Genomic DNA, 15,900 nt, shown 5'->3' on the forward strand with positions numbered 1-15,900 from the left:
GCGCCGCGGCCAGGACGCCGCCGCTGGGGCCGCCCCTTCCTCCCTCTTCCTGCGCGCGCTTTTGTCTTCTTCTGTATCAATATGATCTCAGGCAATCTTAAACACTTTCAAAATATGGTAATCAATTCGGTTTTTCGTTTTACTTCTGGCGGTTCGGATGCTCAAACGGTCTGTCTGGTCTTTTGCCAGGACCCCAGCTGGGCGCCTTGCCTTTGGCTCCCTCCCGCACGCGCCCCCCACGGACCCGCACTGTCATTGGCCCAAAGAGCCGTGGTCTCCCAGTGTCCCCGCCAGACCCAGCTGCTTCCGCTGCCCTCCTGCCCCCACCCAGTAGCCTGTGACCCCAGACCCCGCGCAGTGACCCCGAGGGAGGTTCATATTTTTTTGCCAGCCAGTCGCCCCGGGAGGTATTCCAGGTGGGTTCCATGGGCAAATGCTTCACTAACTGCTGGATGTCACCTGATGCTCCTCCAGTTTGCGCTTCAGTGGCCAGGGCCATGCGTGAAGAGCCTCCTGCGTCCTCGCCAGCAGCCTGGTCCCAGCTTTCAGTTTGCAGGTGACAGGTGCAATGTAACCTGCACTTATTATGAGCAAAATTGAACATGCTTTCATTGTTTAAGCAATGTACACATAATGCAATGTGCGCATGTGTGTGCATGTGGTGTGTATGCTCATGCGTGTGTATGCTCCACGTGCCGTGTGCACATATGTGTTACGTGCATGGGTACATAAGTTGTGTGCATGTATGTACTGTCTGGTCACACTTCCTGCTCACCTTCCCGTTGCACCTGTGAGCTGCTCTCCCTGTATTTCTAGGTCTCTGTGACATTGCATGGGCAATGGGGGTGAGGTTGCTGGGCAGGGCCCAGGGGCAGCCTTTCCCCCATTTCAGGGCCCAGCACAGTTGGCCTGTGATAGTTCTGCCATGCTAACATGCTCTGTCTTCTCTTTCCTGGCGCCTTGATTCTGAGCCAGTGTGAGGAATAGTTCATCACGTGTTCTCTTGTCTTGTAGGGTTTCTCTCTCACACTTACGTCCCTGCTGCCGGGTGATTTCTGCAAGTGAGTGGCATAGGTGAGTCTACCTGCATGCGTTTCCAGCTTGCAGTGTGGTCCCTACACTACGCATCAAAAAGTCTACCTTCTGCCCTGGTCCCATTCACTCCTGTCTCTTCATGAGCTAATCCCACTGCTTTAACTGGGTGAGTTTAGACCTGACAAAGCTAGTTTTTCACTTTCTCTTCATGGCTTTCTTGGCTGTTACTCGTTCATTTTTCCACATGAACTTTACAGGTCAGACATGTGGGTTTCTGTTGGGATCCTGTTAAATTTATAAATGAACCCAGGAAGAGCTGACGCCTCAGTGATGTCTTGTCATCCTAACCAGGGTGTGTATTCCCGACAATCAGGCCACACCCAGCTCTCCTGCAGGTTTGCACGTTTCTCGATAAATTTATGCCGCAGGCATTTTACCTTCTCTGTTCTCGGAACACTATCACATTTTCTGCTAACTGGTCAGTGTTTGAATATGTGACAGCCCTCTATTTCGGGATGTTAATTTTACATCTGCTCCTTGCCTGGATTTTCATGTTGTTGTAGTATTTTCCCATGGAACCTACTGTGTTTTTCAGGCTCATGCTCACTGCAGGCTTCCCAGGCTGTGTTCCTCGAACGTGTGACCTTGTCTGGCATCCTTGCCTCTTCCTGGATAGGTGGCTCCACCTCCCGTCCCACCCAGGACAGGACCCCAGGGTGCCAGGCACAGGCAGTGAGCTCAGAGGGTTGGGGAGTGGCGGGCCTGGATGGGGCTCATGGGAGGGGACAGGTTGGGGGCATCTGTCATTGCAGTCAGGGAACTGGCACGGGGTGTCCCGTGCCTTCTGGAGGACGGACCAGGCATTCTCTTTGTAGACTGCACCCTGAGCCTGCTTGCTGGTAGCCTGGTGCAGCCCACCCACTGCCTGGCCTGGCCCCAGCCTGGGGCACAGACCCTGCCTAGGGAGGACCCCAAGGTGTAGGGGACTCATGAGGGCTGCAGCAGGGCAGATATAGGCACAATCGCTCAGGGATGTCCTGTGCCAGATTGAGGTGGTCTGGGGGTAGGGTGCCGTGGGACCCTGGGGCATGAAGCCCAGAAAGGGCTCCTGGGGGTGGGGTCCAGCAGCCCCCTAAAGTCAGAGGCTGTGTGAGTGTGGGAGGAGCCAAAGGAGTAGAGATGAGGGCCTCAGGGGGTTGTGTGTTTCTTGAATAGTGACATCGAGGCCAGAGCCCTCCATCTGCCTGGCACCAGCAGGGTCTTCCCCTCCCCCCATGACCTTGTGAGTAGGACAGAACTGGGGCCTTTCTTTGAGCTTCTGTCATCATTTAATTACTAGAGGCCCGGTGCAAGAAATTCGTGCGGGGGTAGGGGGGAACCCTCAGCCCGGCCTGCACCATCTCGCAATCCGGGACCACTGGCTCCTAACCGCTCACCTGCCTGCCTGCCTGATTGCTCCTAACCATTCTGCCTGCTGGCCTGATCACCCCTAACCACCTCTGTCTTGGGCCCCGCTTTTTCCGGAAGGATGTCTGGAGGATGTCCAGAAGATGTCTGGTCTAATTAACATATTACCCTTTTATTAGTATAGATAATATAATAGAAAGGGAAAGGGCTGCTCAGTGTGAATGGAACCCACGAAGGACATCTGCTTCTGAGCTCCCACACTGGGTGCCCACGGGCCATCCTGCAGGACAGCTGACGCGTGTGTGTGCTGGGTAAGGAGTGGTAGTCTGGCTGGAGGGTGCCCACCCAGCACCCCAGGCAGGAGCCTCTGAGGCACCTTTAAATAGCACCGTAAATGGGCGTCATGGAGGAGGCCACTCGGGGTGCTGCCCACCTGGGCGGCCAGGTCTCTTCTCCAGGCCTGGGGAGAACCAGGCTCTTGCACATCCCTCTGTGTCCTTTGAGGTGTGTGCTGGATTTCCTCGCTCTGGAGGCACCTTACTGGCCGCCCAAGACAGTCTCCAACCAGGACCCACCGTACCTCTTGTCCAGGCACCAGTCTCCCCTGAGAGGCAGCGGGAAGGGGGGCGCAGTGACTCCCGAAGCCCCTCTGACACCCAGGGTAGGTGTGCAGGAGGCACAGAGCCGCAGTTCAGGACAGCAGGTCTGTGTCTGGAGCCCTGGGCCAGTCTCCTCTCCTCGCCCAGAAGGGACAGTGGTCTCTCCTGCGTCAAGGTCCCTCAAGGTTTCAGAGGAGAGCCAGGCAGGGCTGACACTGTGCAGGGGTGTGACCCCACCAGGCTCAGCCCTGGGCGGCCACCCAGTTATTGCAGGGTCTGAAGGCCATGGGCCAGTGAGGAGCCGTCAGAGCGGCCAAGAGCAGTGTCCGTCTTCAAGTCTCAGGGGCTGGGGCCCCTGCGGGCTGTCGGCAGAGGCCCTGCGGAGACAGGTCTGTGTCTGGAGCCCTGGGCCAGTCTCCTCTCCTCGCCCAGAAGGGACAGTGGTCTCTCCTGCGTCAAGGTCCCTCAAGGTTTCAGAGGAGAGCCAGGCAGGGCTGACACTGTGCAGGGGTGTGACCCCACCAGGCTCAGCCCTGGGCGGCCACCCAGTTATTGCAGGGTCTGAAGGCCATGGGCCAGTGAGGAGCCGTCAGAGCGGCCAAGAGCAGTGTCCGTCTTCAAGTCTCAGGGGCTGGGGCCCCTGCGGGCTGTCGGCAGAGGCCCTGCGGAGAGAGCCGGGCCTGCCGGGGAAGACGATGGTGGCGTACTCGGTCTGTTCCGGCACACAGGGGGCGGGGGGCTCCGGGGTCTTCTCCCGCCTCTGGAAGTCCAGCTCCCCGTAGTCCACAGATGCCACGGAGGGGCCCTCCTTCTTAGGGGAGAGGGAGAAAGGAATCAGCGCTCTCTCAGTGGCTGGTGAACACACACGTACACACAAGTGTGAACACAGACCCACACATGCGTAGACACACATACACAGCGGGGCAGGGCCTGAGCCCTACAGCCCGTCCTTGGGCTCGGGTGCCCATGTTCGAACAAGGTGACATGGTTAGGGATGGGTGTGGCTGCTCCTGAGGCCACTCACCCCTGGGGTTGCCTGTCTCCCGCACCCCTTCCCTGAAATGTACCAGAGTCACCAGAAGGGGAAGGGAACTCACCGGAGGCTGGTCCTCGCTCCGGCAGGCACAGCCCCCTGCAGAGAAACACAGGGAGTCAGGTCCAGGAGGCCCAGGCAGGCCGGGTCTCAGCAGGCGGCGGGGTGGGAAGACCTCGGGCCATGGGAAGGGCCCAAGCCTCCAGGCTTGGGTGGCCAAGCTGCCTCCCTGCCTGCTCCCACCCCCCATGCAACCACCCGAGTGCCTGCTCATCTCCGAGGGTCCATCTGGAAGTGAGTTGCTGGGTGTGAGGCCACATAGGACCGCCTGTCTTCCAGGCTTAGTGCTCCTGCTGGTCGCAAACCAGGCCGAGCCTGGTGTCCACTGCAGGGCACCAAACCCACTTGGGTCCCGGGCTGGCGCCATAAAGCACACAGCAGACACATAGTCAGCGGTGCTATGGCAGCAGCTCCCTGATCGACGTGCACAGGAGCACCACGTGCGTCCCCACCAGGGACCAGCGCCCAGAGGCGCATACAGCACACCTCGAAATGATCTGAAGGGGCCTGGCGGGCACGGCTCAGTGGGTGAGCGTTGACCCATGAACCCAGAGGTCCCTGGTTCCACCCCCATCAGAACATATGCTTGGGTTGTGTGCTCAATCCCCAGCAGGGGGCGTGCAGGAGGCAGCTCTGTTTCTCTATCATGGATGTTGCTATCTTCTCTCCCTCTCCCTTCCTCTCTCTCTAAAAAAATCAATAAAAACATATTTAAAAAAATATCTGGAGGAGGAAAAATGTGATCCCTGGAGAAATGAACCCCGCAGGGCCTGGAATGGCAGGGCAGCATGGCCGCTGTCCCTAACCACCCAGGGGAGGGCATGGAGGCCATGGCTGCCCTTGTCACCCAGGGCAGGCGTGCAGGAGGCACAGAGCCGCAGTTCAGGACAGCAGGTCTGCGTCTGGAGCCCTGGGCCAGTCTCCTTTCCTCGCCCAGAAGGGACAGTGGTCTCTCCTGCGTCCAGGTCCCTCAGGGTTTCAGAGGAGAGCCAGGCAGGGCTGACACGGTGCAGGGGTGTGACCTCCACCAGGCTCAGCCCTGGGCGGCCACCCAGTTATCGCAGGGTCTGAAGGCCATGGGTCGGTGAGGAGCCATCAGAGGGGTCAAGAGCAGTGTCCGTCTCGAGTGGGAACCCCTGCTGTTGCCACACATGGTGCCTGTCCTGGGAGAGCGTGACCGGAGCCTCTGGTGGGCAGGGCCTCGGCGGGGCTGACCTCCCCTGGGCTGGGCCCCCTCTAGGAAGTGGCGCCTTTTTCCAGCCCCTTTTTCCTCACTCTGGAGGCACCTTACTGGTTGCCCAAGACAGTGTCCAACCAGGACCCCCCATGCCTCCTGTCCAGGCACCAGACCCCCCTAAGAGGTGAGGGGGAGGGCACAGTGACTCCCGAAGCCCCTCTGACACCCAGGGCGGGCGTGCAGGAGGCACAGAGCCACAGTTCAGGACAGCAGTGACTGAGTGAGGTCAGCTGCCCGTGACCACCACCATCCTGGGGGGCGGGCGGCTGTGGCTGTCACCACAGGCCCCCAGCGGCTGTTAGAAGCACCGTCACAGTGGCTTGTGGTCTGAGATGTGGCCTGAGGCTTGAGGGCGGCCTTGGGCAGTTACACAGGGGCCTCAGCCTGGGGGCCTCTCCCAGCCTCCTGTGTGATCTGGGCAGCTGCCTTCCTCTCAAACCCCCCCTGAGAGCATGGCCGGGGTCTCCGAGGAGAGGCCTTGGCAGTGCCTCGGGCTCCACCTGGCGGGACGGCAGCGGGGCTGGCTGGGGCATTACCTCGAGTGGCCAGGACCCAGGTCAGCAGCAGAAGCAGCAGGACGCCCACCAGGACGCTTGTGACACCGATGACCAGGCCCTGTAGCTGACCTGCGGGCCTAGGTGTGGGGCTGGGGCCCTCAGTGGGCTGTTCCGGGACTCTCTCTGGAGACACAGAGGACAGATACTCAGGCGTGGGGACACAGGAGAGGGACTTCGGGTCTTACCCTGCCCGCTTCAAGTCTGAGGGGACTCAGTCCTAGGCTCGCACTGACCAGTCTCACCCAGGCCTGCACAACCTCAGTCTGAGGCGCACCGACCACCTGCCCCTCCCTCAGGACAAATGGGGTCTGAGGTGCTTCCAAGCACAGAGGCCCGAAGCCATGGGTCACTGTGGCCCTGGGTGTGGGACAGAGTCCTGGAGTGAAGTTAGGAGAATCCGTGCTCACTGTGCCTAACAGGCCCTGCCCAGCCCTGTCCGCATCCTCACTCCCACCCTGGGGTCCCGCCCTGCACCTGTCACCGTGAGCTTTGCCCGGAGGCTCTCATAGATCTGCGTCTCGGGGAGCAGGTAGATGGCCCCACAGAAGTAGATGCCGCTGTCATTGTGCTGGGCAGTGAGGACACTCATTTCGAAGTCCCGTCCGTTGGGCAGCCGGGTCATGCGGAAGCGCTGGTCCCTGCGGACTTCCTGCCCGCTGTCCTCAGGGAAGGCGGCCAGCTTGTCCGTCTGGTTGCTGGGGCTCATGCGGTACCAGTTGAGCACAAAGTCCTCAGACGTGTTGGAGAAGCTGCAGGTGAAGGTGGCGGTCTCCCCCTCGGCCACCGTGAGCTGAGGCGGGTGGAAGGTGAGTGGACGCCAAGGCCTTCTGGGAGTCTCTGTGGGGTGGAGAGAGAACCAGCGGGCCCTGAGGAAGGCCTGTGGGACAGCCCACCGAGACCCCTCCCGCTTTCCCACATCCCGTCAGACAGGAAGGTCCTGGGAAGCCCAGCCACCCTGGAGTCCCCTCTGCCATGAGCCTTGCAGCTTCTTTTTTAAAATATATTTTATTGATTTTTTACAGAGAGGAAGGGAGAGGGATAGACAGTTAGAAACATCAATGAGAGAGAAACATTGATGAGCTGCCTCCTGCACACCCCCTACTGGGGATGTGCCCGCAGCCAAGGTACATGCCCTTGACCAGAATCGAACCTGGGACCCTTGAGTCTGCAAGCCAACACTCTATCCACTGAGCCAAACCGGTTAGGGCAGCCTTGCAGCTTCTTGCATGCCTCCTGGGGACAGGTGCTCACCTCTCACCAGGGAACCTCACGGTGGGATTTTGTCCACTGATGGCATCCAGAGATCTGGACTGGGCTGCCTCTGGCTCTGACCCCAGGCCCCCACCCATTTCTTTCCCAAGCAGTGGCTTAGGGCCTTCACCCCTCCCTCTTTGACTCAGGTCCCCAGCTCTGCCTCCCAGGTCTCTGAGCCGTCTGCACTGTGCTGGGGGTGGGGAGCTGGGCTGGGCTGCCGGGGCTGCCGTGGGAAGCCCAGCTCCAGCGGGCCCAGGGGCCAGCCTTTCCCCCATTTCAGGACAAGCTTAGAGCCAGGACCCCACATGGGCACTGCTGACCTGGGCAGTGTGGGCCCCCAGGTCCTCTTCCAAGGCTCTGGGGACTGCAGTTCAGCTGGGCCATCGTCTCTGAGATGGACGGAAATAGAGTCCCCCACACCCTGGGCTCTAGCCCCCGCTCCCCCCCGCCGCCCTCCCCAACAAGGATGTGCCGGCGGCCTGGGGCCTCCCACACAGGAGAGGGTGCGAGACTCTCCGACGCGAGAATGAGCACACATGCTAGGTTATGCTCATCCTCCCTCACATGCATTCACCCTCATGGCCACATGTCTGCTTTCCCTGGCTGTGCATCTGCTCTACTCGGCTCCATCCTGAACTTGCTGGGTGTGGCTCCCCACACTCCATGACCTTGCCCCGGGCTGGCTGCTTCAGGCCCACCCTGTCCCGTGCGAGGCCTGCCCAGTGAGCCTGCCCAGTGGCTCGGAGGAGGATGGGATGGTGCTGGGACCCAGCTCCCCTTCAACCTGGGCCACTTCAGGGCACGTGTGACCAGGACACCGTCTGCCCATCCCCACTGGGCACCTCACAAGGGTCAAAAATCACAGATATTCAGAGACCAGGTGGGTCCTGAGATGTCCCAGTGTCCCCCATTTCTGTGGCCCTACTCGGGGACACAGAGGCCCTTCTCCCCCTCCCACTGGTTTACACTGAGGACACGGGCGTGGAGAGGCCAGGGCCCCGCCAGCCTGTACCTCCCGCCATGGCCCTTCCCGGGCACCTCTCCTGGCCATCAGTGCATGGTCAAGGGGGGCACATGGCCAGTCCTGGGGCTGCAGGTACTGTCCCTATGATCCTGTCAAGTGCCAGCTGGACATGAGCCGGGGGAGCATGTGGCCTTGAGTGTGAATGCATGTGAGGGAGGGAGAGCATAACCTAGCATATGTGCTCATTATCATGTCGGAGAGCCTTGAGCCCCCTCCTGTGTGGGCATCCCAGACCGCCTGCACATCCTTGTTCAGGGGGCTGGGGTCCTCTGGGCCTTGTGGAGGGGCAGCTCGGGGGAGGGCAGGGGATGTCAGGGAGGCCAGGGGGCCTGGAGAAGGTCAGTTCTGGACTGGGGATGGCTGTGGCAGGTGGGGTCCTCTAGGGGGCGACACAAACACTGATGGGGACCCAGCCCTTCCCTCATTCTCGATTGTGTCCTACGGTACTGCATGCCAGCCCTGTTCCCATTGGCAGCACTAACGCCCATCTTCTTCACACATTTATTTGGGAAGCAAGTCTCTCTGTCTCTCTCATTACTGGGCATTTTGCTACACTAATTATGATTTGATCTTAGATGATTTAAAGTAGAATACGTTTACTGCCTACCTTTGGTTTCTTTTTCGGGAGAGAAAAAAACGAGAAAAGACTTAGCCAAAGAGATAATACTGTGCTTTGCTTTAAAGGGTTTTGGTGTGAAAGAAAGTGACTTGGGGCTATTCGACTGAATAAATGATCTGATAGAAACAGTGTGGTGGCAAAGAACAGCAATGGTTCCAGGAAAGGTTGGAAAGGTACACCAATCTGGTATTAGAGAAGTTAAGATTAACAGTAGTTTGATTTCCTCCCATTGGTGGGGCAAAAGTTTCCAGCTGCTCAGGAAAGTCCGCATTCTCCTTTCCTACACGAACGCACCATTCGCTCATACGTTCTCACGGTGGAATGTGGAGTGAATGGCGCTTTGGACCTGGTCCATCGCGCTTCCCTGGCCCTCCCCAGGTTCTCGCCTCTTGGCCGGCCAATAAAGATGACTCTGAGTGGAAGGCCCAAGTGAAGAAAGAGAGCCCCATCCGCTCGGGTTTCTGAATAGATGCACGGAGCAGAGCCACCCTGCTAACCCCAAACCACTCAGCTCTGTTAGATGAGAAGAAATTCAAAGTCTGCATGTTGCACATTAGTCATGACAGTTATCTAAAGAGTAACTGCTGGGGTGTGGTGGCGACAAAAGGCAGTGTTCTCTGTGTTGTGCCGGGAAGCAAGTCTCTTTAAAGCAGTGGTTCTCAACCTTCCTAACGCCGCGACCCTTTCATACAGTTCCTCATGTTGTGGTGACCCCCAACCATAAATTTATTTTCGTTGCTACTTCATAATTGTAATTTTGCTGCTGTTATGAATCGTAATGTAAATATCTGATATGCAGGATGTATTTTCATTGTTACAAATTGAACATAATGAAAGCATAGTGGTTAATCACAAAAACAATATGTAATTACATATGTGTTTTTTGAAAGGGTCGTTCGACCCCAAAGGGATCGCGACCCACAGGTTGAGAACCACTGCTTTAAGGGAAGCACCATGGGAGTGACAGTTCAAGGTGGACAAAGACTTGGCAAAGTCATTGGTGACACTGCAGCACCAGGGCCCAGTGTTGGTTCCGTGGGCCCAACCTGCTCGTGTGTCCCCCGCCACTGTCCACTGCAGCCAGCCCGTGTCTCCCTTCACCAACGCCCAGGACGGCCCGTCTGGATGGCACCACCCCAAGTCGCTGTCCCACCCCTTTCCCAAATCTATGCCTCCACCTGGGTCCAACTTGCCAGGGCCTCCAAGCAGACCCCCCTCTCACGGCTGGGGCCACCCAAGAAGCTCCCCTGAGAGCCACGCAGTGCACGGAGCCACCTCCCCTCCTGCCCAGGCCCCTCCAGCAGGCTTTCCCAGGGCGGCCCGGTGAGGGCACTGCTGACCGGTCCCGGGACCCTGTCCTCGCTCTGTGTGGAGGGGGGAGCCATGTTTCTCTGCAGTTTTGGATCTCATCTGCCCCGCCCCTGACCTTAATTTGTTATCAATTGAGTCACTTGTCTGTTGGCCATTTGTGGTGCCTCTCACGGAATCGGAACTGGACGAGGCAGGTCCCCGTCCAGCTGCCCCCGTGCGTCTTTATTCATCACACAGGGAAGGCAAAAGAGCCTTCCCCTCTTTTGCTGGGGGCCCAGAGAGAATGGGACCCTGGTGGGGTCCCTGGCGGGTGCCCTAAGAAGGACCAACACATTTGTGATCTTCCATGACCAATCATCAGACACACCCAGGTGGAGCCTTCGAGAATGCCAGGGCTGCCAACAAAAGCAAAAATAGACGAGTGGGACGACAGCAAACTACAGAGCTGCTGCACAGCAGAGAAGCCATCAAACAAAATGAAAAGACAGCCTACAGAGTGGAAAAAAGATTTGAATTATTTGTAAATCATATATTGGATAAGGGGCTAATATACAAAATATATAAAAAACCCATAAACCTCAAAAGCAAAAATACCCCCATGAACAATCTGATTACAAAATGGACAAAGCCCCTGAACAGGCATTTTTCAAGGAGGACATACAGCTGGCCAAGAGACAGATGAAGAGATGCTCGTCCTCATTAATCATCAGGGCAATGCAAGTCAAAACCACCGCCAGCCACCACCTCATGCTCTCAGCATGGCTGTTCTCAGCAAACAAACCAGTGGGTGCTGGCGAGGACGCGAGCACTGCTGGTGGGAATGTAAACCGGTGCAGCCACTGTGGAGATCAGGATAGAGTTACCGTAAAAAGTTAAACACAGAATTACCGTAGAATCCAGCAAGCCCACGCCTGGTATTTATCAGAAGAAACCCAAAACACTAACAGAAAAGGTAGGTGCACCCACGTCCATTGGAGCATTATTCAGTGACCAAGCTGTGGAAGCAACCGAAGTGCCCAGTGACAGATGGGAGGATAGAGAAGAGGCGTGCACATACACAGTGGAATGTCACTCAGCAATAAAGAAGAATAAAATCTTACCATTTTCGACAACCTGGATAGACCGTGAGGGCATTACACTAAGTGAAATAAGTCAGACAGAGAAAGACAAATACCATATAATCTCACGTATATGTGGAATGTAAAACAAAAAGCAAACAAAACAAAAATCGAGCTCATGGATACAGAGAACGGACAGGTGGTTGCCAGAAAGGGGGTGGGCAGGTGGAGGGGGGTCAAAATAGAAACTTCCAGCTATAAGAGGAATAGGTCCTGGGGATGCCGTGCATGGCATGGCAACTGTGTTTCATAACACTCCACAGTCAGCCCTTCCCATCCATGGATTCCTCCGCATCCATGAACTCAAGCAATCTCGGATCAGAATATTCAAAAGAACCAAAAATCCCAGAACATCCCAAAATGCAAAATTTGAATTTGCCACATGCTAATTTGTGTGGAGCACTGGCTGAATCCACGCAAAACAAGGCACGGGCGCACCCGCAGATGTTATATGCAAACACCACATCGTTTTATATAAGGGCCCTGGGCATCCTTGGGTTTCAGTACACAGACCCCCGGACCCCAGGGGCCGGCTGCAGTCATTTATTTAAATGTCTTCTTTTTTAAGAATTTTTAAAAAACAAAACAGCCTAGAATTAGCACATGAGACGTAAGAGATGCCACATAAAAATTTGAATGTCTGACCTCTCCTTAAATGTCAGAAAATCTGCAACACATGGTGCAAGGTCCCGTCTCTGGGGCCAAGTTGGGGCTGCCCCTGCCATGAGAGCGGGCACTGGCCCAGACACCCAACACTCAACAGTTTGCCCATCTCTGACGCCTGTTTCTGCCCCTGGAAATCTTGAGACTAGTTAGGAAAATATGATTGTGTGTGTATTAGGTGTGAGTCAGTTAGAGTCCTCCAGGTGGTGGCTGAGAGAAAAGCCGAGAACGCAAGAGAGGATGTTCAAGATTTAGGGACACAATGGGTGATCGCTTAGTAAATTATATAAATGCCTAATCGCTACGTTATACACCTGCAACTGATATAATATTGTGTGTCAACTATAATTTAAAAATAAAAATTATTTTAAAAAAAGATTTAGGGACAATCCTTTCGGTGGAGCAGGAATAGTGGTGTGACCCTAAGTGGCCAGGGGAGCGATGATGTCCCGGCAGGCAGGCATGGCTGCTGTGAGAACCGGCTAAAGACCACAAGTTTAAGTTCTGACCCAATTCCTGCCCGACACCACAGGGTTGACAGAAACCTGGATCTCAGAGCTTACACTATATTACTTTCTTGTTCGATCTCAGTACACACAAGTAGGTTCAGGATTGCTACCTCACGTCTTGGTGGGAAACACCTTTACTAACGAGACTGTAGTACATCTGTGCAATATAAGGGGCTTTTCCAGAATACCCGGACGTCCTGGAGCCCATCCCCGTGGACACTGAGGCATCCCACTGCACGTTTGAAAGCAGCTAAGAGAGTGGAGTCAAAGGTTTTCATGATAAGAAGAAAGACTTCTGTAACGATGTTTGGTGGGGGCTGTTAAGCAGGCTCATGACTTCGCAATGTGGACAAATACGGAATCATGACATTATGCACCTGGAAGTAATGCAACACTGCGCCCATTATACCGTCATAAAATATTCCTAGTCCTAAGGCTTCCCATGTGTAAAATAAAATGGAGGTTTGGATTTTAAAAGAAAAAGAACTCCAGGGCCTGCAGAGACAGAGGGAGCTGAGGACCGTGAATGCCAAACAAGCAGTCAGTGCTGGACTTGGGGACATCTGAACTCGGGACTCGCGAAGCTACCATGCCGGGAGGAGGGGAGGTCTGCGGGGCAATCCGAATGACCAACCTCCATGGCCCAGCCCACATCTCGGTGACATGCACAGATGGGACGTGGGCCCAGATGGACACGCTGAGACCTGACCCGGCACCTCAGTGTGGCCGCACTTGGAACAGGTGGTGCACATGTCATTGTTCACCATGAGGTCCAGAGGTGGCCCTCATTCCACAAGACCCTGACCTTGCAAGAAGAGGGACATCTGGACAGACGCAGACAGGAGAGACCATGTGAAGACAGAGGCAGAGATGGGGTGACGTCCGAGCCAGGGGACGAGAAGGATTGGCAGCCACCACCAGGAGCGGGAGAGGCCGGGCCTCTCGGCCCTCCGCCGGCCAACACCTGGCTGCCGGCTTCCAGCCTCTGAGTTGTGGGACCAGGAACTTCTGTTGAGAAGCTGCCTGGTCTGTGGCGTTGGTCCCGGCCGCTGATACGCACGCGAATGTGCCAATGTTATCAACTGGCAACTCTGGGTGCAGGGTGCTCACAGCTGTTTTCTGTAACTATTCTCTATGTTTTAAATATCTTTCAGAACTGTAACTTGAAAAAAATAAATACAATAATCTGACTTAATGACCTGTGCCACGGTCTGTGCCAGACGGTGTTTATAAGTGATCTGATTTAATTCTCATGGCCCTCAGAGGGCAGGCTCTGTTGTCCCCAAATTGCAGGTTAACACCATGGCTCTGAGGTTATGTGACTCGCCCGGAGGTGAGGAAGCTGTGACGAGGGCTCTTGTTTGACTCCAGGCTGTCGTTTACTCTCATTTTCTCTCCTTCACTAGCACGGGGGTGGGTGGGGGCGGCCTACTGCTGGGTTTGGGATAGTTGGTAAAATGCGAGAAAAACAGAAAAACGTGTACCTCAGGAGGGGACTTCCATGGGAAGGACTTAAGCAATAAATCTGGTGAATGAATTAGGAAGGAAGAGATGACATGGGAGAGAAAGTCCCCGTGGCCTGGAGCGCCCGAGTCTGGGTCAGAGCAGGAGGACACCGCAGGCGTGTGACAGGGCAGTGCTGTGCTCTGTGCCGAGCCGGGGCCACACATGGGGAAACTGAGGCTCTCTGCGTTTGAACATCTCGCCCAGGCTGACACATCTGAAGCTGGAGGTTCTGTCTGCGGAGTCTTATGCTCACCTTTCCCTGCTTTGGGAAGGGGTCCTGGTGAGGACCGGGCCATGGGAGGTCCCAGCCCCCTTGATGCCCTAGCCCAGTGATGGCCAACCTTTTGAGCTCGGCGTGTCAGCATTTTGAAAAACCCTAACTTAACTCTGGTGCCGTGTCACATATAGAAATTTTTTGATCTTTGCAACCATAGTAAAACAAAGACTTATGTTTTTGACATTTATTTTATATATTTAAATGCCATTTAACAAAGAAAAATCAACCAAAAAAATGAGTTCGCGTGTCACCTCTGACACGCGTGTCATAGGTTCGCCATCACTGCCCTAGGTCCTCCTCCCAGGTGGCGCACACCCTTTCTGCCCCCATGCCTGGGCTCCCCCCAAGGCCCTCCACCAGGCGCCTTTCGGCCACAGGCCCTGGGACCACTTTGAGTGTCTTCACTGACCCTGAGGTCTTCCTGGAGAGCAAGGCCCTGCCCAGGAAAAGGCCTGACCCCATCACCATCAAGCAGACCCTGGAGGGCCAGAGTGACCGAGAGCCCTTGGACCCAGGACTCTAAGGTCCAGAAACACCCACCTCGTCCTGGTCCTCCCAGAGCCCCTCGGTCCCCATCCCAGCGAGGTCCAGAGGAAAGGCCCTGGGCCGGACCTGGGGGTCCACCTTCCCCGGTCCCCACCTGTGCAGTGCTGGCAGAGGATGGCGGCAGCCAGGAGGAGGCCGCTCCCCGACCATGGGCCTGCAGGGCCTGTCCAGTGGACGGCTCATACTGGGGCCCCCTCACCAGAACCTGCCATGGACGCTGAGGGTCATGCCCAGGCTCTACACCTGGGAATCTCCTCCAGAGGCCTCAGGCGGCGCGCCCCAGGCCCTGAGTGCGGTTGGGGGAACGATCTTTACTTGCACAGTTACTTTGGATATAGTGAGAGAAGTCTCTGGGCCACCCAGCCTGTCACCTCAAGAGCCAGTCAGCCCCGCGAGGCTGGTCCATCCCAGGAAAACCCAAGTTGGGCAGCTGGGCGTAGGTTTGGGCTCTGGCCAGCCCGGCCTGGTCATTCTACAGCAAGGGGCACAGGCTCGCCATCCCATGGCCACAGAGGAAGACCTAGGATACTCCTGCCCGCTCAGGGGTCTCACCACCAGGTATGCCCAGAGAGGGCACTTCCCTCGCCCAAAGCCACACAGCACTCCGCCACACAGTCTCCTCACCACCTGCCAGAGACAGCGCCAGAGGCTGTTCCCACTCCGACCCGGACCCCGCCAACCAGCTGTGATCCACATACCTAGGAGCCAGCCTGGCCGCCAGCCCAGCTGCAGCACCGCCCAGAGGAGCGGCCAGGGCACCCCCGGGGTCCCCATGCCCCCAGCGCCTGCCGACCACAACGTCCTCTCCTCTGCTCTGTCAGAAGTGCGTGAAGAAAGGAAACTGTTTCCCTGGGCTTGAAGGTACACGCCCCGCCCCTTCTTCCTCCTCCTCCACATGGGTAGGAGGAGGGTTAGGGGGTGGAGAGAGAGAGAGAGAGAGATGGGGGATGTGAGAGAGTAGAGGACAGGGGAAGGAGGTGACAGGGAGAAAGAAATACAGAGAGACAGAGACGCGGAGAGAGATGGAGAGGAAGAAGGAGAGGGAGACAAACAGGTGGGGGGCGGGGGTGTCTGGGTACCTCTCCCCATCAGGGATCTCTATTGAGGGCAGATTTTGTTTCTTTATCTGGGGTTGCCTCTTTCTC

At 56.5% G+C, this 15,900-nt stretch overlaps 1 protein-coding gene across 2 annotated transcripts; it reads right to left on the bottom strand.

The window, feature by feature from the left end:
• Positions 1-3,603: 3,603 nt before the first annotated feature.
• On the bottom strand, positions 3,604-15,595 carry PDCD1 (programmed cell death 1). Of its 2 annotated transcripts, none has more exons than XM_015561946.1 (5): positions 15,454-15,595; positions 6,403-6,765; positions 5,908-6,051; positions 4,139-4,173; positions 3,604-3,849 (listed from the first exon to the last, which is right to left on the bottom strand). In XM_015561946.1, exons 1-5 carry the CDS (start codon positions 15,527-15,529, stop codon positions 3,631-3,633), a joined length of 837 nt encoding a protein of 278 aa, XP_015417432.1. In that variant the 5' UTR covers positions 15,530-15,595; the 3' UTR covers positions 3,604-3,630. The 2 variants fall into 2 exon arrangements, with proteins under 2 accessions (XP_015417432.1, XP_006760603.1); XM_006760540.2 differs by having other exon boundaries at positions 3,604-3,852.
• Positions 15,596-15,900: the final 305 nt, after the last annotated feature.

This window comes from Myotis davidii, unplaced genomic scaffold, assembly GCF_000327345.1.
Source record: "Myotis davidii unplaced genomic scaffold, ASM32734v1 scaffold370, whole genome shotgun sequence".
NCBI lineage: Eukaryota > Metazoa > Chordata > Mammalia > Chiroptera > Vespertilionidae > Myotis > Myotis davidii.

Bases quoted from the DNA above. Each gene is read 5' to 3' on its own strand.
- PDCD1 (XM_006760540.2), bottom strand. From the start codon at position 15,529: ATGGGGACCCCGGGGGTGCCCTGGCCGCTCCTCTGGGCGGTGCTGCAG. The intron at 4,174-5,907 runs GTAATGCCCCAG...GTTTCTCTGCAG, and splicing joins CTGGGTCCTGGCCACTCGAG to GGGGCTGTGCCTGCCGGAGC. The intron at 3,853-4,138 runs GTGAGTTCCCTT...CTCTCCCCTAAG, and splicing joins GGAGCGAGGACCAGCCTCCG to AAGGAGGGCCCCTCCGTGGC.